Consider the following 26,497-nt stretch of genomic DNA (forward strand, 5'->3'; position numbering starts at 1 on the left):
AAATGAACTTACTTACATGCCAACATTTCTACACTGTAGTCTTGCTACGTTTACTTCATTAAACATCTGAGTACTTCTTCCACTTTTGCTAATGCATGCAACAGCCGGTGCAAATATGACTTTTGAGTCGTGGTGAACAGTTGTTTTTATAAGGGACTGAGCTGCTCATTACTCATACTGGACGTGCATACACACGTGAACTTTTGCATGTAAGTCGTATCTAGTGAGTGTGTGCAGTGCTTTGGCACACTCTGACGTTGTGGTGCAGGTTTCAGTGTTGCACAGGCCGGGCCCAGTGCTGCAGGTTGTCCGGTAGGGTGCCCTGCCCGAGCTTACAAGCATGCTGTTGATGTCAGGAGCAGGAGAGGAGGGGAACGTGAGGAATGGCTGAAAAACTGACGGTGGAAACAAACCAGCACGGCAAATGATTGTCCTGTGTGTTTAAACTGAAGATTACCAGCCACTTAGCGACGCATTAACAGGCACCGTTTTTTTTGTGTGTGTGGTTATTTAATGGGACAACGAAAACGCAAAAAAACGCAAGGTAGGCTACCGCTCCTGTCGCAAGCCCCTGCTACTTTATTTCCATGGACTAATACGACACACAAGGGGGGCTGAAAAATGTTTCGTAGCAAGGTAAAGCGCTCGTCTTCGAAGACGACGTTGGCTCTCTAACATTAGCTAACCGCTAACGGTTGCGTTCTCTTCGCTCGGGCTCGTGAATGTATGAAGTGCTCGAGCGTTCTGTTTTGTTTTTTAAAAAGCGTCGGTTAGGCTTCATCCTCTTCATGCCTCAACCGACCAACCACATGAGAAGTCGACGTCCGGGACACGTTTAACCACAAAACAAAAAGCCCCCTTCCCCCCCCACACACGCCGCTTTTTAAATTTTTTTTTTTTTTAAGTCGCTTTCACCTGAACCGACGAGGAGAAAAATGCGTGTGGATTTGTTTTGGATATGTTTGTGGTGTTTCCTTCGTCCCGGTGCCACCGGTCAAGGGCAGTCGACGGCCGTTTGTTCGCCCTCATGCAGCTGCGATGAAGATGGGGGTGCAGACTGCTCCGGGAGAGGGCTGACCACCGTCCCAACTGGGCTCAGTGCTTTCACCTACTACCTGTAAGTACTAACCTAACATTCACAAGCTCAAAAAAAGCCTCACTGTAGAGGCCTGAGTATGGGCTGTTTGTTGTGTTTACATCATGGACATTGATCATCACGGGGTGAACTTTCCACACATGGTCCTAATGAAGATGTCAGGAAAGAGTGTCCCGTTCAGTGAGGCTTACTGCTCGTTATTTAATGTGTCATGACTCTTAAAGTCTCAACGGAGTCAAGCTACACACAGTCCAAGCTTGACAAGTTCTCACCAGCTTTCTACTGCAGGCACAAAGTTTCTGAAACAATATACAATCGGCTCTGTTGTGATATATGGCTGCAGCTGATGCTTCTATACGTTTTCGGTCATTTTTCTGCAGTTGAAACAAATCAGTAGTCAGTATTTAATCTACAAAAAAAACTATTTAGATAATCGATTGCTTCACATTTTCTGGTCCAGCGTGTCAGATCCAGCTCCAGATTTGATCTCTTTCTTTGCCATATACTGTATGATGAGGTTTGGTTTTATTCCTTGGATAAATAGGCAAGTTGAATATGTCTTGGACTCTATAATAAACATATTTTACCACTTTTTGATGGTTTTTAGACTGAGCTGTAAATTGACTAACTAACTGAAGGATAAGATAGATGGATAGTGACAATAATTGTCTGATGTTGAAGTTAAAGATGTTAAAATGTGAACATTGTCTGTCACCAGTTGATTACAAATTGCTTGTTTTATTTAACCTACAGAAAGAAGCACAACCTCACATGTGAGACTCTGGATTTGTTAATGTTGAGCTTTCTAGCTTGATTAAAGGATTTTATGTAAATTGACAAATTGTTTATTGATTAGGGGTTTTTCCCACTTTATAATGTTTTAGTCCTAGTTTTTGTGACCTCAGTGCTCCATACGTTCTTTTATAGCGTTGTTATCTAGCAGCAGGTTGCATCTGCATACTTATTTTTGTGATAAAATATTTGTCTGGGGACAAACAGACGTCTAAATCTAGTACTTAATATTGGTTTAATGCTTTTATTTCTTACGTGCAAACAGAACAGGCTTCTGCGATCATAAAAATACCTTCCGAAGACGCAAGCTGCTCCCAGATAACACGTTAAAACATAAAGTTTAGATTCTCCTCCCTCAGGTCTGGGTTGAAGATGCCGTGTGACTGAGTCTCAAAGTAATGTAAGGAGTGCTGAGGTCACAAATAGCGCCAGATTTGTGTTGAGTAATACTGCGTGGATTGTAGCCAACAGCGCCTAGTTGTTAGTACTGTATGTGCAGTACAAAATAATTAGGAGGCAAGTTTGTGCCATTAATACACAATACAAGTCTGACTTAACTACTGCTTCAAGCAAGGGCACTCATTTTTATATAAGAGTGGAGCAAATGGTAGGTTAGATCTTTATGGAGTGGTGCAGGTACAGTTGATGATTGCCCCATGAAGAAACAACACAGTTTGTTTCACAACCTTTGAGTTAATCATAAACTAAAGTAACCACCAACAGCATTGGAAACGGCTTTTTGTAATTATCTCGCTCCCTCTAAAACGCAACAGAAGACAGTATGACTAAGTTTACACAGGGACACTCTTCTGTTTAAATTGTGTTGTTTGTTTAAGAATATAGCCTGAATTTCACTGTCACGTTGCCTTAAAGTGTAAAGAGTGTTGAAACCTCTGTGCTGTTGTTGCTACTTTTTTGAAAATATGGTGGCCCAAGCCCCGCTACACCAGAACCAATACTGTGCCTCTTGAAAATCACAATTATTAAGAAAGTGTTAAGGTAAACGGAGGAAGTGGATTCATATGCCAAGCTGTCAAGACATGTCACACTAGGCCTACTGCTTACAGCTGAAGCTCTCAGCCTACCACTCCGGGGGAAAAAATATTCCCAATTCATTATGGGCAGTCTGGCATCTCAATCATAACATGAAAGAGTGTTTTCACAAAATGATATCATAGCCATACAGCCTCTCTGCCAGCCTATTTTCTGCCAAAATGGAAAACAATATGTTGTTTTTGAGATTGTGCTATCTTCTCGTCTTGCGGGCGGTTATCTAAATGTTCAGTGACTTGATTTGAACACTGAAGTGCCTAATATATTCTCTTCAAACTCTTAAAAGTATGTGAAAGGTTGTTTGTCCCTCTCTCTGTCCTACTCTCATTTGTTCTCCGGGTCTCTTGAACTTAAGTTGTCCTCTCCCACTCCCTCAGTCTTTTGTATGTGGAGCGCTGGGGTTAGGGATCATGATGGATTAGTGAGACGTATTGCAGCTGCAAGGGCTCCTTCTCTCAGGGCTAATGCACCCACAATGGTCTGCCGATGTGTAAAGGAAAAATCTCATGTGCAAGCGTTTAGTCATTAAAATATTTGAACTGAACTTGTGCAAATTTGTTTGCAGTTGTCATGTCTTCACAATCAGTATGATTGAATAGAGGCAGTCAGTGCCAACATCAGGAAGGAGGGTTTGTGAATGTAAATTGAAAGATACTCATAATAGGAGAAGCAGGCAGATTCAAGGGAGTGTTTTGTAAGTGTAACAGTGCCCAAAGGTCAGGAAAATTCCTCATACAAGGATCTGTTTTGGGATATTCACTCTTTTGTTCTCTATCTACTGTTGATCTGTACCTTTTTGCTTCAGAAAATAGCACATGTTTTACCAAACAAATCATATGAAAACATTGCAGTGGACTTGTACCTATAGCTCACAGGGGCTTGTGTTTTGGCACCTGCAATGGAAACAGCCCACTCGGAGAAAAGCAGATGAGAGAAAAGACGAGGCCCCTCAGCCAGTAACAAAGCAAACACTCCTTATGAAGGTATGTAGTTTACCTGCCACTCAGTCTCCGCACAGGTTTCGTTTTTGCTATGCTGTCTGCTTTTTTTTGTGGGAGCATGGGGGGGGGGGGGGGGTGGTATTGCAGCTTACATCTCAGTTGTGTTAGGTCCTTTCATAGCATGAACAAGGTTGAGACTTAGTGGGGAAAAGGAGGGGTGGCGTCAGGGGTCTTGCACTCTGCTGGTGGAGCTTGCCGGCCTCACCATTGGTGCCCTCAATCCATTTTTAACTGAATGATACTTTTGTTCTTGGTCAGCAGAGGTGAAAGGAGCCAGTCAGTGGTTCCCAATCCCAAACAGGATGACTTGTGGATGGGAGAATATTAACGTTCTCTCCCCCTCTCAGAGCCCCCAACCCTGTCCTCCACTTATATACAGGTCCCCCTCCTCCTTCACACAGCGTCTAACTACTAATGATTGCAGGTTTTCTGAATCTTGTGCCCAGTGTTCACATTACCCCCAAGCTGAGTTTGGTAGGAATTTAAACTTTTAGGCGTGTGACTTAAATGGTTTGTTTGTTAAGTCTTTGTAATGTTTAATAGTGTTAAATCTAAGTGTACTTTTAACCCTGTCTGATTGCTCAGAGGATAGACTGTGATCTTGTCTGTCTCTTTCAAAGACAGACAAGTTGGAGATGGTTCAAGGTAGCTTCAAAAGATGTAAAGAGTTTTCAAAATGATGGCCAGATCTTTGGATGTTGATGTTAAATCATGGCAAATATGATTTATGTGCAATGTTTGTCACATCTAGGACCACATATCTGTGGGTAATCCTAGTTGGCGTGCATTCAGGTGGACTATGAAGAGCTCAAAGTGTAATAGGCCTAGACTGGAGAAGAAGGAAGGGGTGTTAATTTTTGCATCCCACCATTCGTCCATGAAATAACTGAGCTGATCCTCCCATTTGTTTCTGTTATTAATGAGGTGTGTGAAGATAAGGCAGCTTTTAAATGTCCTCTGTAGCAAATAGTGTACCTATTTAATGTGCATGGCATTAGCTTTTAAACACTGACTGCACAGAGTGTGCTGCAGCATTAGTGTAATGTAACTTTTAGCACTCAGTGATGATGAAACCTTTTTTGGGACACATTTCATAAAACAGGGAAATAATTAGGGGTCAAATTTCAGTCCTGATCAAAGATAATAAGTATTTTATTGTTATCTGAAGCGCTGTTTCCTTATTAGTACAGATTCAATATTAAAATATTTGAGCACTCTCAGCTGTCCTTTAACACCATTGGCTGTGCAGTGAATGCAGCAGCTGTCAGTGTACACTGAATTCATTCACCTGTAGTACTGCCGTGCAGTCTGAGGTATCTGACAGAGCTCACAGCCCAGCGTACAGGCTTGTACTTATATTCCTCAGTAAAAAAAAATCAAGGTAAAAAGACATTACCGGTTGCAGACACATGTGAAATGAAAGGCGTTACACAGTGTAGGCAGCTGTATCGGTTAAAATGAATGCGCCTGTTCCACCACACACTTACCTACAGTGTGACACAGACCCATTTTCATGTTTGTTTGCACATCTCTGAGTCTTCATTTCCCACTGTAAGAACACAGATGAAAAATCTAGGGCAGCAAATCATTTTTGCATTATCGATTAATCCTTACACGTTTCCAGGTTAATTGTTAATTAAATGAATGTAGTGGAAAATGTCCATCACAGTTTCCAATAATTTTAAGATTTTATATTAAATATTAGATATATTAAATATATCTTTTAAAAAATCACTCAAATGATTGATGGATTATCAAATAATTTTCTGCTACTTTGATTTGTACTAAAACTTGCAGATTCCCTTTTTTAAACATGGTAGCAACATTATGAAAAATAAAAAAATATTAGTGTGCCTCACATCTGACCACATAAAAAAACCTGAACCTTCTTACTGACCGTGTGATCAACCTGAGTGGCCTCACTGTCCGGTACCAACAGAGTTACATTACGCCTTGATTCTGCCAGGCACAGCTCTACGATGTGGTGTCCGCGATGCTGTTTTGGTCCGTCCTGCAGCTGCACCTGCGGTCTACATCAAAAATAGTACATGTACTCTCTGCGGATCAGAGTGGAGATCCACTTCTGGGATGCTTCGCTTTCATTGTCTAGAGCAACTGCGATCAATTCCTGCGACCACACCACAGCCAAAAATGGTGCATTCAAGCAGTTGACAATTTGACAGAGAGACAGAGATTTGAGAGTGAAAATTCCATCATAATTAATTATTACCTGTCAATAGAAACATATTTAATAGCATTTAATCTCCAAACTTTTCACTTTTCATGTCCACACGAAGCAGATGAATTATTTTTACCTCCTTGTTGACACTTCCACTTCCCCCATATCATTAGCTGCTGCTCCTCCTAAATCCAGCTAGACAATAAGGTCATGCATGTGAGCTTAAGGACAAGACTATTAGACAATAGCTAATTGTTATGCACACTCTAATAGGTCTAATAACGATAGTCTACATGTGGTTATCGACAGTGTTGCATGTGAATTACCTGGCATTACAGTATGTCGCCCTTATATTACGTCTCTAATACATGTGCTGCATGTTTTCCTTTCATTACAGGAGGTTTTTACTATCCAGTGTGGGATGGTGTTAGATGGGTGAATGCAGTGTCCCGTTTCCACAAGGTGTTGTACTATATTATGGCTGAAACGTTGGATTTTTAGTTTTATCAGACCACGGTATCTTTGTTCAAAGCATGTGCCTTTTTTCCAGGAGTGCGCTTGTTTTGTCCACTCTGCCACACAGGCTTGATTTGTGAAGTGATTTTGTCCCTCCAGTGAAAACCTCCCATAGGAGCCAGTGACCTCTCTGTAGTCATGTCACTGCAGTTTCTGACATCTTGGCTCCAAACTCAATTAAGTGTCTTCTTTCTTGCTTAATTTGGTCAGGCCAGTCTTTTCCTTTGAATTATGAAGGCTATTGCACTCTTAGAGACCGTTGTTACAGTTCCCCAACAAACTCTTTTTGTCAGCGCCAGTGCAACAGTAGTTATTAAGTGTAAATATTTAATAATAACTACACTCGCTGCACAACCTAGTTTGTGTGGTTATTTAGTGACTCACAAATCTGTAGCCCTCTTGGTAAACATAATATAACTGGGGCAAATACTAACTTACAAACAGCAAGTGCAGCTGGCTGCAGATCTGTGCTTCATTTCTCTGTGTGTTGTCTTTTGTGCAGGGTAATATGGTCACGTTTTATAGTTAAATAACCTGAATGGGCCACAGATCAGGATTGCCAAGTAGTGTATGCATCTTGAGAGAAAATGTGTAGTTTCTTGTTTGCAGATCAGTTAAAAAAAAAATAAAAACAAAACATTATTTTGTAAATTTTTATGGCATATTGTTCAGAGATGCAGCAGATGTAGACATGCATTCCAGCAGGGCAGAAACACAACAGTTCAGAAAAGACTTAACAACAGATTTATATGGCCCAGTGTGTGCACTATTCATTGCATTCATTCTGAGCACATTAACTATAATAATAATGATAATAGAAATAATAATAATAATCATCGAGTGGCATTAGCCCCAGGAAACGCGATTTATTTATTGTTCCCTAACATTAGGTTACTAACCCCATTAGTAAACTAGTAAAGTGATGTCTCTTAGGCTATTGCAAACTATGACTTTACTCTGTACTTAGAGTTATACACCTAATTTAATCAAATATATAATTTCAAGCCATAATGATTTTTTTTTTTTTTTTTTTGATCAACAGATTATTTTTAAAGTAACTTTTCAAACTGTCATGTCTGTTTCCAGCCTCTCAGTTCTGAGGATGTGGTGCATTTCTTTATCGAATGGGATAGTAATCTAATTATCTTTGGTGATTTTAAAGATGTGTTGTTGGGCTTAAGAAACTTTTGATGGTGAAAATTGTGATTTTTTTAATTTTTTATAGACCAAACAAAAAACCCCTAATGAATATAAAATACTAAAATAATTACAAATAACAAATTATTTAGGAATGAAGATTATTTAGCTACTACGCTTGAACCAACACATTTACTTCAAAGAGGAGAATAGAGGAACTATGTAGATACGATAAGACTATTTAGAAGCAACATTTCAATTCATCACATTGTACACAGTGTGCTAGTGCTTAAAAAACATTTGATACATAGTATTTCTATGTAAGATGAAACATTTAAATGATATTTTTAAAGGAGTTTAAGCTTAGCAGCCACATTTTCCTTCTCTCAGAGCGTATCTGCTATGTTTCTCAGCTTCTCTGCTTCCTTTCTGCTAAGATGAAGCCAAAAGGCACATGGGATAGAAATTTACTGATACCTGTTTGTAGAAGCGTTTAGGCTTGTCACCATTTATCACAGCTGCATTTTTAGTGTCCCCTTCGATCTGTCTTTAGCAGGGATGGGCCAGGGCCTTGATGAGTAAAGCAGCCAGACACAGAGGGTGGGAGGAAGTGTGATAGAGTCATGCAGGCCTCCCATACTCCCCAGCCCTGCATGTGGTTCGAAACCAGTCAACAGTCCGTGGAAGATTTAGTCAAATGGTTTAAAATGTGGTTAGGGATGTATCCATCTGACCACCAGTGGTGGCAGACTTGCAGCAGTGGTTGCAGAACACCACCAAGAGATGTTGTAAGGGTTGGAGAAGAAAAAAAAAGATAAGGAGTGGGTGAATGTTGATGGAAGTGTTGTTGTATCTGCACTGTCTATACGGTAATTGGATAACCAGGTAAGTGGAGATGGGACATAGGTCGCAGGGATGATGAGGGTTCTGTCAGGGCCCGCCTTTTAAGGCTTCTGTGCGCCTGTGTGTGTGCATGCGTGTCTGTGTATGTGTGTGTAGTTGGGACTGCAGAGGAAGGGCAATATGATCCTTGTAGGATTCAGGGGCCCACACACAAGGTCCTAGAGAGATCTGGCAGTGAAATTCAAGATGGCCAGTTGGAGAGTAAAAGAGGAGGGGACCGGGGGGGGGGGGCTGCTTCATTTGTGAATCCCGGATGTTTTTTCAGTTGTGATATGTGCTGTCTCTTTACATCTGGTGGTGTTTCTTTGAAGCAGGTTGGTGGATTTCTAATCTTGATTAAGGATCCAGAGCTGAGTTTGCTCTCATTGTATATGTCTCCTCTATAGTCTTTTGTCTCCCTTTTTTATTGTGACAATCCTTACTTATCCGTACTTTTCACATGCAGTTGAAGACACCACACTGCTTTCCTAAAATAACACATTTTCAGTAGCAGGCATGAATCAGTGTGGGTTTTTTAAATTACCATTATGAATATGTAAACACATATACTCATATTAGCTCTGGTGGGGAAGCAAATCAAGTCCTGTGTGCATATTTTTCATGCTGCTACATGCCTATCTTTACTTGAAGTTGGTTTGAAAAATGAAGATCCCTGGGGCTAAAGACAAGGGCTTTTTCAAGGTTTTCCTTTCCTTTTTTTGAGGTTATACTCGTGCAGGCACAGTCAGAAGACATAAAACTGTCATAAAAGATAGGTGACACAACTTCCCGGTGGTTTGTATCGCTAGTTTACGGTTACAGTCAATAACCTCATCATGTCAGAATCTTAACAACATGTTGAAACAGTTGATAAAATGAGGCATTCTTATACAGATGATTTCATTTTGAGACATTTGGGGATTGAGTCTCTTTTAATATGAGAAAAAAAATCTACATTTTTTTCCAAGTAATGGGTACAAAGGGCTTCAAAGAAACAAAGGACACGGCAGTGAAAAGCATTTAACTAAATATTTAAACCACAGGCAAACAAAACAGGCAAAGAATAAGAACAAAATCGGAGCAAGTAAGCGTTGATGAAATGCCTTTGAGAATAATAAGGCCTTGAACATGAACAAAAGTTATCTGTTGTTGGAAACAGCTTGAAACAACAAAACGTTTTTTTTTTTATGAAAATATATAAAACAGATGGCATCATAACTTAAATCTGTCTCCTGTGATCTAGTCTTCCTATAAAGAGCATAAAGACAAAGCAAATTTGATTTTGAATTCTAACTGATTTTTGGTTTTCCACAGTGACCTGAGCATGAACAACATCACTGAGCTTCCAGCATACGTGTTCAAGAACTTCCCCTACCTGGAAGAACTGTGAGTACATATTCCCTTTTTTTCCTGCGTTAATGATGCATTTACTCTGCACAATGACTCCAGGGCCAGGCTTTATGATATGCACCTGGATATTTGAGTTTGTACTGCAAAGCACACAGTATGGGTGCACAGCATGCCCTTCTTCCCAGCTGAAGAAGATAAGCGCAGCATTACGTGAGGCTACGAATCACTCAGCGTTCATGAGTTGAACAAGGGCAGTTCTAAAAGGTGCAGCAAAGCTCAATTAAAAAAGGTGAGGTTAGACAACATGTATTGAAGCTCCAGTCATGTGACATCCTGTGTGGATTTTTTTTTTTTGCTTTTAAGGGATTATCAGGGTGGCAACAGCACATCTATGCTCTGGGGCTTTGTTGAGTGGCGTACATCTAATCTCAGTGGGTGTTTGTTATTTCTTCACTCTTTAAATAGTCCGCTGTCTGGCTCGGCGCTGCTGGGAGTCAGAGATAAAATCTGTCTACCTGATATCAGGTAACATGCAGCCCAGTGAGTGAACATACTCCAGCAGTTCCAGCTCCACTTGGCCTTTGGTGGGCATGTTTTTTCAGCTCTCGTGCATCTTTCAACCGGCCGAGTCTTCACCCGCTTCTTTTCCATGCACCACTCCAATCCGCTTTGTCAAAAGGCAATTTACTTTTCATCGCATTGTGTGGAGGAATGCAAGGCAGGAAGGAAGAGGGCAAAACAATAGTTTCCATGGCAACAAGGGTAACCCCCCCCCCCACAAAAAAAAAAACAGTCTTGCTGCTACTTCTTGTCTTAGATCGTCATAATGGATGGACTCTCGCCGGGGGTTTGAAGAAGGGTATTTTGATTGACATGTGCCTGTAGTTCATATGTGTGTTTGTTTAACCTTTCTGTCAGGGAAACAAATCTGCAGGCTTGTCTCAGGGAACTTTGGTGGATGACTTTTTTGCTGTAGGGCTGTGGCAATGTCAGTGAACCAGAGCATGGGCCCTGAGGGCAGAGACAGGGAGGGAAAGAGTTGACAGAGAAACAGAACAGGGGAGAGAAAAGCGGGCCATCCTCGTACAGGACAGGAGCGGAGACGAGGGAGCAATATTCCCTCCTTCGTAGTCACGCAATCTCCCCTGCACTCTTTCTTTCTTGCCAAAAGCAGCACAAAGCTCAACAGACGTGATGACAGGTATTTTCTGTCTTCTTTGCAGTTTGTTTATATTCGTGAAAATAAGCTGTGATTCATAGGCACTCTATATGCAGTACTGACAGTTGTTATGGTAATGATACCTTGGTCAGTGGTGCATATGTTTCCTTTTTTAAAAACAAAAAATTTTAGTGTCAGTTTTGTATTTTCATGTCTATTTTTCACGTTATTGCATCTATTTGAATGAGACGAGACGAGATGCTTTAAATAAAGTTTTCCTCGATATTTTCAACTGTGTATCAATCCGACTGAATGATATTTTATAAAATCCATATCAATGTAATTTATCCTTTCCCCCGATAACAATAATGCAACAGTAACTATATTCAAGTACAGCAGTGCATCCTATTTTAGTGTTGGCTCACATCTGATGATGATCAGTTGAAGAGAAACTAGTGTTTTTTGTTTGTTTTCATTGCACTGCATCACAGATTCTTCACATATTACACACACCACTGAACCCCACCCCCACTCCTCCATGTTGTGTTTTGAGGGTGTAGTAACTCTTAAAGGATTTTGTACTTATGGTCTGGACTATGGGCTTATTGGTTTGTTTTAGTTATTCTCGAAGGTATAATGAACATAATGAGAAATAATGATTATTATAGTTAAGAATTAAGAAGAGGGAGGAGACGCTGGTTCTGCAAGGGTTCTCCCCCCCCCTTCTGTATTCTCACTTCAGAATCTTCTTTAAACTATAATGTTCAATGTTACGTGACATAGTTTAGTTTCTAAGAAGTCATGCTATGTTTTAGTTGTGTGTGGTGCATGGCTCCAAATACTACAATATCCAAGAACCTCGGTCACTGTTACCATGAAGAGTCATAGGCATCAGAGCTATAGCAAATTTTAAATACTTTGCTGTTACGGTAAGAAAAGAGGGCCATAGCTGTTGATATGAACCCAAAAAGAGCAGCGAATCCAAAGAATTTGATTTAAAATGTAGGCTGTAAAAGCATAATTTTAGCTTGTAGTGCTACAAGCTACAAACTTGGCACACTGGGAGCCAAAGTTAACCGCTCCTACATGCTTGTACGATCACTCCACGTTTATCAAAGAACTACATATTTTAATTTCTCACATACTTGTTAATCTTTTGTACTGATAAGTAAGTTTCATACTGATCCAAACCACCTTACAAGAGCTCTAATTGTAACCCACACAACACTGAATGTGACTTACTTTTGGAACGACAAGCACCTGAAATAGCTTCTCCCACTTCACATCTCTATTATAATTACATGATTGTTGGAATTTGTTATGTGAACATGTTCATTACCAGCATGAGCATAGGAAATGAAGTCACAGGCTTAGCATATCAACCACAGCTACCTATACCAACAGTGGTACAAAAAGGTGTGTATTGTACATGTGGGAGCATGTTGTGGGGGAGGGGTGCTTGTTTAGGTTTTGCCTGTATTGTTACAACAAAATTGTTTCAGTGGTAAACTTAGCAGATCATGTTTGGAGTTCTTTACTGCAGTCAGAGTTCACTGCAGAGCTCCTTGTGAATTTGCTATTGACAAAGGTAGACCTGTGGGAGTGGTGTTGCACAAGGAGAGGATTTAGCCTTTCCTCAATGAGATTTAGCACATTCTTCTGTCCTCATTGAAGCCTGGGGGGACATGTACTGAATTTACTGAAAGATGCAAGGGGAAGAGAAGCTCTTTGTGTTGTGAAACCTAAAGGATATCTGATTTGTCAAATCATGTTTGTATGTGGTTCAGGGTAGTGTAAGTTCTAAAGGAGAAAAAGGTCCAGGATGAGTCCACCATGTTGCACCTTCATGTTGCTACAGTTGCCCTGAATGGATAAACCAAACACTGACTTTAGATATACCATTTGGAATTTCAGCGTGTTTCACGCCCACTGTAGTTTCTCCTCCGCGCATAGAACAGGAGGTTGAGGGTAGGGGGTTGCAGTCTACAAGAAGCCATTAAATCCATCTCACTGTTCCTTGAAGTCATATTGAAACAGCCACATTGGTCACTCTGCTGGTAATGAACAAGAACCAGTCATCAGCCACAGACAAGATTTGTATCATTTTGAATTTGTCCATGTGTGGCAAAGTGTATTGTAGCCATGACTCTTAACTGTAGATTAAAGTCTTGAAATTAAAATCGGATTTCAAAACGCTGTCTAAAGACGTCCACTTGACAAATTGTGGCTCAGTAGAGGCACAAATGTTCACATTAATTGGTTTATTTGGTGGTATTCTGAATTTCTGTTTTGGAAATTGTTCATTGGGTTTGTCTCAAAGTCGAGTCAAGCTGAATTGACAGCCCTTTTATAATACTGGTGAGTATTCACACCTTAATATGACAGCTTTGGTCAACCACAATAAATCAAGCAGTTAATAGGGCCCATAATTAGGCAAAACTTTCATCTAATGTGCTCAGAGCAGTTTGTCTATTATTTGATTAAGCCTTTGATTAATACCTATTATTATTTTTCACTGAATAGAAATCAGTTCAGTAAATCTTACTCACATGCTCACCTGTCAAGCTCTTTGAAGCTTTCAGTTGTCTTAAAGTGTAACTACAACCCCAAATTCTGCTAGCTCCCTCTCTCCCAAGTTTAAAAACTGCAGCAGATGATTGCAGAGGACAATCACTACAGGAGGCATGGCCTTGTGGCTACATAGTGTGTGATGCTGGGGGGGAACGCTGACAAGAATGACCAGTGTTGCCAACTTGGCGACTTCATCTTTTATTACATTATGTCAGTTTCTGGGCTATATTAAACAGTTTAAAAAAAAATAATTTTAACGTTTGTCTAACCAGCAGTGTAAAAACCTGAAATTTAAGAAAAAAAAAATTGATAAAAGCAGCAAACTCTTACCGTTTGTAAAGCAGAATACAGATGTGGGAAGACCTAAACTATTTATCCTTCCCTGGCCAGTTCAACATACACACACACAGAACAGTGTCAGTGAACACATGCAAGACATGTGGGAAATCTCATCAGCCAAAGCAATGTCTAAAATATGGAGTATCTTGCTTCAAGTGTAGAAAGCAGAACCATGATGCAAAGATGTGAGGCAAAGCGCAGCATGGAAAGATAGTGCATGATGTAAATTCAGAAATAGATGTACTGTTTATTAAAACAGATCAGCTAGACAATTGCACTTATAGGTCCTGGTCCTCTTGGACAAATGTTGACTATATTTCTGTCAAGTTGGACACGGGGGCAGAGGCTAATCTCCTGTCATTCATGCTGTATAAATCCATGAAGAGATAATCCAAGTGTGAAAGAAGGGCACAACTACAAATACAGCACACAAGTACAGTGCTGGTGACATATGGAGGAACACCCTTAAGCACTCCACACCCAAGGCAAGTCTACCATTTTATGTAAGGCACTCATCCATACCTATCCTAAGGAGACAGGCATGTGAAGACCTGCTCCTAGTGAAAAGAGTGGACATTGACACAGTGAAAGTGAAACATCCTGGAACAAAAGAGGAGTTGATAGCTCAGCACCTAGCTGTCTTTGAAGGTTTAGGGGAGGTTTTGGGATCATATCACATCCTTACAGACCCTAGGGCTACTACAGTCATACATGGCTGCACAAAAATACCACTGACAGTAATGGACAGACTTAAACCAACTCTTGACAACCTGTTACAAGCTGATTTAATTGCTCAGATGACTGAACCAACACCATTGGTAAAATATCCTTATGGTCACAAAAAATAAAGATGAAGAAATGATGGGTTTCCATGGACCGCAGTAATTTGAACAACAGCATTACTTTCCTTCAACAGATGACATTTTGTGCAAACTTGTTTGTAAGAAGATATTCACAGTACTAGATGAAAAAGATAGCTATTGGTTAGACAAGGAGTCATATTTACTACGCAGACTAAAGACACCATGGGGGAGGTATCGGTTCAAGTGGCCACTGTTTGGAATCAAGTCAACAAGTAGTCTTACAGCAGCGAAACCTGCAAAAAATGCAAACATGAAATGATAAAGTATCTGGCACAGTACATCCTTGGTGAGGCCACCATAACTGCACCACTGAGGTAGCTACTATGGGACAGAGTGTGGCAATGGCAACATGAACATGATGAGGCAGTCACAAAACTGATAGATGACCTCATGCTCTTATGCTTAGGTTCCACCCAAAGAAACAACTCATCATGCAGGCCAACATGTCCAAAGATTGCCTGGAGGAGTGTTTCTTGCAAGAGGACCACCTGATACCCTATCCATCAAGAGCACTGACAGAGACCCAAAAGAATTATGCACTAATAGAGAAGAAAGTAAAGATAAAGCATTGGCAAACAACCTGAGAAAGCCATTGGTAACAGCACTTTCCAAGACTGAGAGAGAGTGCTACTTCAGCTACAGAGTCATGACTTAAATGTCACATACACACTGGATACTTGTTGACCATGGACACACTCTCATGAGCTGTCATACAAGAACAACACACAACAGCAGAGTACATCATGGACCAGAATCATGGACCAGAAAGTTGTCTTTGCTTTAGAGCCAACAGATGCATTGAGTACAGACACTAGAACAGCTCTGGGGCGAAGCAAATAAAGATGAAACACAGCAGCTGTTGCAAGACACACACAGACATGGTTGGCCCCAACACAGGAAACAGGTAGACACATGACTGACACAATATTGGCCCATCACACACACTGGCAGTGAGAGAGGGAGTAATATACGCATAAGATAATCCTGGCTTGTCCACAAAGAGATGAGAAAAGAAATGGTACATATAGCTCTTTAAGGGGTGGACTAAAGCACTATCCAGGAAACTGGTATTGGCCAGAAATGGCAGGAGACTTGAGGAACATGCCAGCAGCTCCAGTCCAGAAACCAGAGGAAGCTCAGTCTTTTCTGCTGATGGTAGATTACTTACTCAAAATACCCAGAGGTCCTCAACTTTAAGGATAAAATATCATACACCGTTAACAACAAAGTGAAATCGGTGTTCTCTACAATAGGAATACCAAAAGAATAAGTTTGTGACCATGTTCCATTTGCAAGTCAGGGGAACTGAATGAGAAACTGCAGCAGTACTACAACAGAGGAGCAAAGTGGCTCCCACAATTGCACAGGGGTTTTTACTGTTTATTTGAAGACAGCACAAGGTTGGCATCCAGCTGTGGTCACCACGCAGAGAGATGAACCACATATAACATAGGTGGCATCTGCTACATCTCTAGTGCTGATAAGATGTCACTAAGAAAAACACCCCACAGCTCCCAGATGACCTAAATGACTTACTAAATGATGAGCAAACCAGCACACCAGACAGAGGCACAACTGAGAGTGCGGACATTGAAGGCCAGTTCTGAAAGGTACTAAGACTTTGAGATGAGCCTGCGTTAAAGGTCGTACACCAGCTGACAGTTTAGGGCAGGCAACCTTTATCCCTATACTGTTTTTTTTAAAGAAGAAAACTAAACTTGGACAATAGACAGTGTTAATGGTGTGACAGGTTTAAATAAACATGATGGTATAACTTGCCTCTAATTCACCACTGCTAGAGTGATGGTGGATAACTTCCAATTATGGCACATACATTTTCCTTTTAGCATAATAGAGTGGAGGTCAGTCAAGATCATATATGCCTTGATCATGTTCATTTCTGATCTTGAATGCTACTCTTAACATCTGCAGTCCAGAGATGCTTTGTGGACAGGCTTGGTGGAGATACAGCCCCATATGTAGTCAGTGTTTTCAGTCAAGCATTTTATTTTTGAGCATTTGATTTCTTTAACAATAAAACTTATCTTATGTTCTTGTGAAACAAAAAGTAATTACATACACAAATCTATGCGTTGCATTTTGAGCTTTAAATGTAGCATCTACCGTTGAGCTTCGAGATCATAACCAACTGAACTAGCCTTATCCTCCCCTTCAAAGCATTTAGGAGCCCTGTCTAGAGCCAGTATTTGTCCATTCTGTGCTTCTGTAGAAACCTGTTAGGCTCTATAGTAGAGTACCCTCTTCATTTCCAGATATAAAAGGCTTAATCTAATTTCATCTAACCTAATGAAAACAGGTGACAGGTATTCACAAATGAAAACATGTTGTTGCACTTTTTTATCAATGCGTCTATTAGATTATTTTTGACATTAGTTTTTGAGATTGAAAGCATTGATTATACTTGTCGTAACAAGGTCATGTTTATTGGGATTTACACAAGCCTTGTGTTTCCAGTTTTATCTTAGAGAAGAATTAATTATTGAGGGGCCAAAAATGTTTGTTGAAGGGGCAGATTTGGCCCACCGGCTACTATTTGCCTGCCACTGACAGACAGTATTCCTACGGAGCAGACAATTCACTGCATATCTCACCACCTCGCAGCTATTCATGCCTGTCAGCTCATAATTTTGCTATTAAAATACCTTGAAATTTATGGCATACAAACAAAATACCAGTTTTGAGTCTACATGAAGGGTAAGTGGTCTTCTAACACAGTCAGCCTTGATTCTCAGGCTCACACCCAGCTCCTCTTGTTACAGGGAATTCAGCCTGGCCTGACTCACGTTGCAGAGTGATAAATCTGTTGCTAATCTCTCAGGCCAGATAGTATGCTTGGGCTGTGTGTCCCAGTCAGCCTGTCCCATGCTTATTTACACCCATACTTCCTATAGACTTCCTGTTCCTAACAGGAAAGGGAGGTGTCCCCTCAGCCTCAAGTAATTCATGCAGGGACTGAAATAGCTACCCAGTGATAAATGTTACAAGGCAGTACTGACACACAGGGGTGAATTAGTTTTTCAGTCTCTCCAAAGGGAGCCTGGAGTAGTGATGGTTGGGAGGCTCAGAAGGGGAACTAAAGAGGGGATATCCAGGAACAGGTCTAATCTCTTGTGGGTGACAGTTAAAGTGACAACAGGCCATGGCACACAGACTCATGTCTTTGACACCCCAGGCCCCATGTTCAGCATCAGACCTGGAACCTAATCTGCTGAGGGGCTGAGTGTGAAGACGTTCTCAACACTGTGCACCGCGCTTTATTCAGAAATAAAAATATACTCCATGGTTATGTCACAATGTATCCTTCTTCCGAATTTCCAAACTATAAGTTTGACTCTTTCTCTTTCACCACAGACGACTCGCAGGGAATGACCTGTCATTTATCCACCCTGAAGCCCTGTCTGGACTCCATCAGCTCAAAGTCCTGTAAGCATACACTCTCCCTGCCACCACCATCATTGTCAACACACACTCACAGCTGTGACAGCGTGAAATTTTCCACACACTCGGAGAGAGAGAGAGTAAATAAATGCAAATTGAATGTACATCTACTTATAATAGATGAAATTAACTCATGGTCCAGCTGTATCTGTGGCTGTGAAAAAACCCGAACAGAGCGTTGCTTACAAACCCGCTCTAAAAATTAGTTGTACGTAATTCACATGGGGCAGCACACCCTAGTGTGCTTGCACAAACTCGAACATGTTGCGCACCACACAAAGCACTGCCCTGTTGAATCTGCACTGGGCCAAAAGTTCAAAGTCCTGTTGATCTACAGGTGAGGTCTTGGTTACAGGACTGAAAACACAAACACTATGACTATCACATCAAGTGATTCATTCACATGGTTACTTGTAATGGTACAAGTGAAAACAAACTGAAGTATTTTGACTACATGCAACTCAAACAAACCCCATTCACATCAGATTTTGACCAGTTTTCACAAACTGTAGCTAAGTATACACACAATTTTACATGCTCTAATGAACCAGGCATATTTATTTCCTTTTGCAAACACTGAGACAGGAAGGATCAGGAGAACTCCACGAAGCCAGTGTCTGTTCCAAAGGCAACCACAATAACAACAACACAGATGAGACCTTTGGAAAGCTCACTAACATAATACATTACATACATAACATTTTACACTGAGTGCAAGGATAATGTGTTGTGAGCTGATTTGAAATCATCATTTTGTCATTTCACAGCATGCTCCAGAACAACCAGCTGAAGACTGTGCCCAGTGCAGCCCTGAAGAACCTTCATTTTCTCCAGTCTCTGTAAGTCATCTGCCACACACTCACACACAAGCATGTGCACATGTGTGAGGTATTGTCTACTCAAAGAGCTTTTGAATTTCAAGTGCACATTTCCGTCCTGCTTCTGCCGTATTAGGGAAACACTCTTTGTTATGGCAGCAGAGATTGCAATGATTATTTGTCAATGTCATCGTACTGGTCAGATACTTTGTTTGATTAATGTAGTTTCATTTGGTTGTAAATGGCCAACTACAGCATTGGCTTTGGACTAAAAACTGTTTTGAATTTCTGACGTTACGTGTAAATTTTCAAAATGTGGTGGAGCTGCTGAAAAAAGTCATTCATCATTCATCTTTGCATATAAGAATCACTCCACTATGAAAGTCTCAGGTCATGCTTCCCCGTTAGAGAGTTTAATGAATAGCCACTGTTTTCTTTGGACATTTGAGTTCACGAGGAGGCTATATTTTTCCTGAATTCTGGACAAGAAGATACGAGGCAGTCATCAGTGCTGTTGTCAGAGAAAGCACAGCGGTGTATTTACACAACCGGCTATCCAAAGTGGAATTCATAGCGTTTGTGCTAAACTAACAACCTCATTCTAAACAGTTACTCACAAAGATAATACCAAAAGCAACGGCAATAGGAGTACTGCAGTGAACAGTTTATCTACTAATGTATGTAAAGATCTAAACGTTTGGTGCTGAACATTTGATAAACAAATGTATGCAAAAATGGGTCAGTGAAGTTTAGTTCGAGGTCACTAGTCACTGATTTCTCAGTGTGAACAACAGACAGGTTGCACTAAATGTGTCAGTAGAACTAGTTCTTAGGTTTGTGTGTCGGTCGATTAATACACCATTTTGGTCCAGACAAAAATATCTTAATAATAACTACAGGATGGATTTCCATAAAATTATACAGGTCATGTGGATTTAATTGAAACTGTCTGAGCAACTTTTGGATTGCCATTTCATTTGTCAAGTAATTAAGTTGTGTTTTGAATTCAGTGGTAATTAAAATATTAGCATGCGGACATGCTAAACTAAGGTTGTCAACATGGTAAATCACACTCTTGAACTACAGTACAGTATGGTGGCCTTAGCATTTATCTAGAATTTATCTCTGTCCAATCTCACAGAGCTGCTGGCATGGCTGCAAACCCATGGTCATTTTCTAAAAATGTTTTTCTTTTAATAATACATTAGGAAATTATCAGTTAAATAATATAAGTTCATGCTAGAAACACTAAAATCCATACATATAGACTCACCATCTTCCACCAGAGTTCCTGGTGAAGTCCTGGTCATGTTGAAAACATATATAGTATAATAGTAGACAGTAGACAGTATATAATAGACAGTATAATACATGGAAAAAGCCTCTGTGATGTTACCCATAGATTTCTGAAGAGCTTTTGTGAAGCTCAGAGTCTGGTGACTCTGGCCGCTGCTATCTTGGCAGTACTGCCTCTGCCACTAAAACAAAAATGGGCAAAGATGTGGATCGTGGAGCTGAGGCGGGCTGAATGATGTCTGGTGCTCAAACAAGCCAATTGTAAGGGCACCCACGTGAAAGTGACCATGCTTTGAATTATGCATAATTCGAAGCCTTAATATAATGTAAATGTGTAAAATATAGATTTAAACCCTCAGTACAGTTGTCATAAACAGGGAAATCGGCTATAGACAGCAAAACTGTTATTTTGTACCAGGCTATAAACATGTTTATTTCTGCTGTGAGGTTGGCCATTTTAATATAGGGGATTTGTTCTGTAGCCAGCCTCAAGTGGCCATTTTTGGCACTTCCACATAGGCTTCACTTCACAGCCACGGAGGTTGCCTCTTGGTTAAGTGCTTCAACAAAACAGACTGGCCTTGGAAGGTTTAAATGTTCCTGTTAATATGTGAGTGCAGTCATCACTTACAGCACTGTAAATGTTACACTACTCTCAGAGAGCGAAGAGTTTACTCTTCCTCATGTCAAAAATAACAGTTGAAATCTCCATTATTTACTCGAGACTTTGTTAAAGTCATTTAGGGGTGGTTCCACTCATATCACATACTTTACTGCTGCTGCAGTGTTTGTTATGCACTAAGCCCAGCAAAAATGTAGGTCAGTCTTATTCAGCATATCTGTAGCTAACTTTTCTATTTTTTATGTCGGATTGGTGGGTTTTCCAGGAGCTTGTGTGCCTCCACGTGTTTACTCGTAACTGTCAGTCGTCTTGCAATTTTCTGCTTTACTCGCCCTCAGTCATAGCATTGTTTTTCTGTCAGTTTCATTGAGATCATAATATGTACATGGCTCTATTTGTGCCACCCCCCCTCTAGCACTGTGCCTTTGAGTTTGACAGGGACTAATGGAGGAATGGATCCAGCTGGAGAAACGTGCTGAAAATCCAGCTTTCAGCTATTATCACCCCTCTATATCCCTCCCCTTGTCCCTTGCTTCCCCTCTTCTTTTTTTTCTGCCTCTTCTTTCTATTTAACAGATGTCTTTTCTCTGTGAGGGTTTTAAGGTCTGTAGCTGAAGTAATATGCTTTGGCAGAGCCAGGACTTGGTTTGTATAAAGCCTTAGAGAGCTAAATGTCAATCAAGACTGTTTTTCTTCCAGCCCAGACACTTGAGGAATTTTGAGGGAGGGCGAGACACTCGGTGAGGGGAGGATAGCAGGAGAAAACAGTGTGGTGATGGTGAAAAGAACACTTGTGCATTCATAATAATGTTTAAATAAAGAGTATTACCCCTTTTCACCACCAAATTATTGGCTTCTGATCAGAATTTCAATCAATTTCCAAAGTCAACTGGCAGAATATCCACAGCATGAAATTAAAGCATTGCTCTGTTATATTATGTAAGTTTTGTGAAGTCACTGGTTAGAAAATGTCATATGGTCATATACCAGATTTACCATGGCAGCCAAATAAACATTTGTGTCATGTTTTTTTTTTTACCCTAAGAAGTCAGGGTAAATGAAGACAGAGAGTTAGATCATCGCAGTAGTTGTAATAATGCAGGCATTGTACTGGACAATTCTCGCAAACAGGGAGCAAAGCCACGGACCAAAGCCCTTTTAATTTTTAGCAGTCTTTTCACAAACCAACTCTGCCAAACCTTCCCCTGAAGTCACAAGATGTTGGTAATGACCAAAGAATCAGATGAGTCCTTGAGGGTTTGCAGTCCAGCCGAATCTTGAAGTTGAGCTACTGCCCTTCTGCACTGAGAGGAACAATTTTAGGCTCAAACACTCGTGAGTCTGTTTTGGTCGTGTGGCTAATTGGGAGTTAGTATGAGCCCTCTGGTGAATGTGTGTCAAAACAAGGTGCTGCTAACAGCATTAACAAACTCCCAGAACATTTCAGCACCTTAAAGTGTGGTCGATGCCTTGCTGAACGCTGATAAAATAAAATAATTGGAGCTTAACGTGCAGTTAGAGACCAGAAGTCAGACCCAGAATGAGCTAAATAGGCTTCATCTCCCAGATGGATTTGGAGCTGCAAGAGAAACTTTTTCATCATGACCTAGAAAAGTGACAGTAAAATGAGCTTAAAAGTTCTTTTAATAAAAAAAAATAAAATAAAAAAGATTATGCATTTATCTTATTTGTTGCATTATTTGCTGATTATAAGGCATTTATAGCACAGAGATGAAGTCAACTTTAATCCTAACTGATTTAACAAACCCATGCTTTCCCTGTTTCTCTGTTCTGCAGCCGCCTGGATGCAAACCACATCACCACAGTCCCAGACGATAGTTTTGAAGGTCTACAGCAGCTGCGCCACCTCTGGCTGGATGATAACAATCTAACGGAGGTTCCCGTCGGTTCTCTGAGACACCAGGCAAACCTTCAGGCTCTGACGCTGGCACTCAACCGCATCTCGTACATACCAGACAATGCCTTTGCAAACCTCACCAGTCTAGTTGTGCTGTAAGTTATAGTAAGCTACTGTTCTAATTGTGGTTTTCAGATGAAAATCTACACTGTAGCGTTGAAGTACAAATGTTTAGATTTGTTACATTAATGTTCCTGGCCAGTCGGGCCTTTACCACATAAAAAGGCCATTGGTGCCAAGCTCCACAGTATTCAGCGGTCTGCACTGATCTTTTCAGGTGCACTACAAATAATATATTGATATTCGATATACACTGTACTGTAAGTATGGTATTTCACTTCAAAAATATGAAGAAGTACCACATTTGTGAAGGGATGTCGCTGGATTATTACTTGCATATCATGGCCTTGCATCAATAATAGCATTTGATTAGATGTCTTTTAAAAGGTCTACAACTTATTATTTGTTATTATCAATGAATCTGTTGATCATTTTCTCTTCATAAATTAGTTGTTTGGACCAGAAAATAATAAAAACCAGAACAAAGTCACAACAGGAGATGAAACAGGAAAATGTAGTAGAGTAAAGTTTCTTTCTTTAAAAAATAACTAGAAATGATTAATAGATTAACAACATAGTTGCCAACTTATTGATCAATCATTGGTAGCTCTGTATGTGAATAACAGTCCTTACAGTGAACAAAACAGCCTGGAGAAATCTGCATGCAGTCTTCACAGACGTATACATTACATAACTCAGCAGGAACAACCTGCTGGTGTACTTTTTTTAAAAGCCTTAATTAACCAGCCACTCTGACTGAGAACATTCTCGTGTTTACTACTTAATGACACGAGGGAGGAGCTGGAGAAATGAAAGTCATTGGGTGTTAAGTCGATGAGGATATTTCTCAAGTTGAAAGCAAACATGCAAATTCTCTGCAGTGAGACTATACACCATACAGTATGACATTGTCTCGCTTGTTTCTGAGTCATTCTGTGTAATGACTGGATGGACATTTATTTAGTTAATGCTTGGGTTTTTTTGGGTGCTAAACTAATGAACATTTCTTATCTACTTGAATTCAGCTAGTAAAATATGACCATACGGCTCCCCTCTGAATTAAAGAAACTCCTAATTCATATTTAGTTGTTCATAAATCAGTGGTGTTATTCTGTTCCCACAAATCAATGCAAAGCACCTCTCCTTATGTTCAGCTCGAGCTCTCACCCTCCAAGTGAATGCAAATCAACACAGACACACTGTTATTATGTGTTTATATTCACAGGTCCACAAAACAGGTTGCTCCTCATGCCAGCCTGTTGTGTTGCATGAAAACAGCAAAAGTAGTTTTCTATGTCATTATGGTTTGAATGTGAATGACAGTTGACAGGTTAATTAATGTTATAATAAATCATATTATCATGGTCTTTTGTGCACGGTGGGAAATGTTTAAACCTTCCAAGACAGGAACTTGTACAAATGTGCAGTGCATTACCAATCTGAGGGATTGTTCTAAACATAGATTTTTTTTCACTGCTGCTGTTAAACCTTCTCACAAACACACACACACACACACACACACACACACACACTGAGTGGTATTGCTTCAGGGTAGTATAAACACATCAGGATAAACAGGAAGAAAAGAACTTGAATCTATTAGGCAAGGAAGGCCTTCTGCATATACACATACAGTACAGACGTGATTTACAAATCACAGTCTTGTCATTCAAAAAGTATTTGTGGAAGAACTCTTCAAAACACAACTGGATGAATGTGGAAGATTATTTTATGATAATCTCACAGATGAGTGTTGAACTGCTTTTGCTTTTTCCAGGCATCTTCATAACAACAGAATAAAGGAGATCGGAGACATCTGTTTTGCTGGACTCGTGAACCTGGAGACGCTGTGAGTGTGCAGTCATACAGTAGTTGACGTGTGTGTGTGTTTGTGCTCGTGTTTGTGTGCTAACAGCTCCCCCACCCACCTCTGCTCCAGTCCTCCAGACATCATTGTGTCCACTTCCTCCTTTAATTGCTCTAGGATAAATAGAGCAAAGTACACGATGCTTATCAAATCTGCCCTCCCACTGTTCACTTCCTCCTGCCACACAGCCATGAAAAGTGTTTTAGTGACAGCCTGACCTAATGGCAAATAGCTACTGTACAACACGCACACGTTTGCAATAGACCAGGGATGTCGTGAAGCTTGTTCTTGTTTTTGTTTTCTTTGCTCTAAACGTAAAGTATCTGCTGATCCGGTGTTTACATTTCCCTCCATAATAACGCAGCAAAGTGGACACTTAGCCACAAATTAGTAAAAGCAGTGATGCAATCTAAGGGTGGGCAATCCGACAATTTAAGGACGTCCACAATCATTAAGATCGTGGTATTTAAAGGTCCGGTGTGTGAGATTTAGTGTATAAACGCCTAAAAATAAGAATGTGTTTTTGTTACCTCACAATGAGCCGTTTATATCTACAGAGGGAGTGGTTTGTCTGATATGTTAAACTGCCATGTTTCTGTGGTAGCCCAGAACAGACAAAATAAGCACTAGCTTTAGAGAGAGAGCAGTTGGCATGTTTTGCAACCATTGCAGTTTTTTCTTGGAAGGCAAGCTGTATTCAGTTGGTTACAATCTGCAGGATCACCACTAGATGCCACGAAAAAATACAACCTCCTTTGCTGTCAGTATAGTTACTATATAAATGCCTTTTCCAGTTTGTCAAACGGGAGAATTCGCTGCTTCTCTCAAAAAGTTTTTAATTTATGTATAGTATAGCAACAATGCTGGTGGATTAAAAGTCTGTAAGTAAGTAGTAGAAGTTGAAGTAAAATCCAATCACAATACTATATAATAATAATATAGGAATCGGCACATCAGGCATCATGAACGTATCTAATTGGAAGATAAGCGTACCTAGCCTAGAGTGTTTAGTTTGTCTGTTGTGTACAAACCTGGCAGCTCAACATGGATCAACAAATCCACACCATCTGTAGAATAGAAAAGCTAATTCGAAGGTAACTATACTGTAGGTATATATGCATATAGTTATGCATTTTATATTCCATTTCTGTTGCATTCTGTAAAAAGAGCCTCCTGGACTTTATTTGTAGGCGTGTTTTGTTTTTGCTGAATGTTCATTAATTAGTGGGCTTTAGAGGGATGGATTTGTTACGCCCAATTGCAAGAAACACAGCGCTGACTTCCGGTGTCTCTGTCTCTTCCCAGAGATCTTAACTTCAACAATCTGATGGTTTTTCCCAAAGCAATAGAGGCCCTGCCCAAACTCAAGGAACTGTGAGTACATGGTGCCGTTTCTCCTCCATGAGGGAAACATTTTGTCTTAGTACTGAGTCAAGGACCTGACAAATATCTGAAAAAGTTGCCGTGAACTAAATAAGTAAAAGTAGAACACATTTACAAAGTAGCAAAACAGTAACAT

At 40.3% G+C, this 26,497-nt stretch overlaps 1 protein-coding gene across 1 annotated transcript in view; it reads left to right on the top strand.

Moving 5' to 3' along the window:
* The first annotated feature begins 220 nt into the window (after positions 1-220).
* Positions 221-26,497, top strand: part of lgr4 (leucine-rich repeat containing G protein-coupled receptor 4) — a 33,297-nt gene continuing 7,020 nt past the window's right edge. Inside the window, exons 1-7 of the mRNA XM_010731214.3 lie at positions 221-1,117; positions 9,971-10,042; positions 18,311-18,382; positions 19,165-19,236; positions 22,931-23,146; positions 24,889-24,960; positions 26,284-26,352. Of these exons, the coding sequence (XP_010729516.1) occupies positions 936-1,117; positions 9,971-10,042; positions 18,311-18,382; positions 19,165-19,236; positions 22,931-23,146; positions 24,889-24,960; positions 26,284-26,352 (755 nt within the window). The 5' untranslated portion in view covers positions 221-935. The remainder of the gene's footprint in view (positions 1,118-9,970; positions 10,043-18,310; positions 18,383-19,164; positions 19,237-22,930; positions 23,147-24,888; positions 24,961-26,283; positions 26,353-26,497) is intronic.

This window comes from Larimichthys crocea, chromosome VIII (assembly GCF_000972845.2).
Source record: "Larimichthys crocea isolate SSNF chromosome VIII, L_crocea_2.0, whole genome shotgun sequence".
NCBI lineage: Eukaryota > Metazoa > Chordata > Actinopteri > Sciaenidae > Larimichthys > Larimichthys crocea.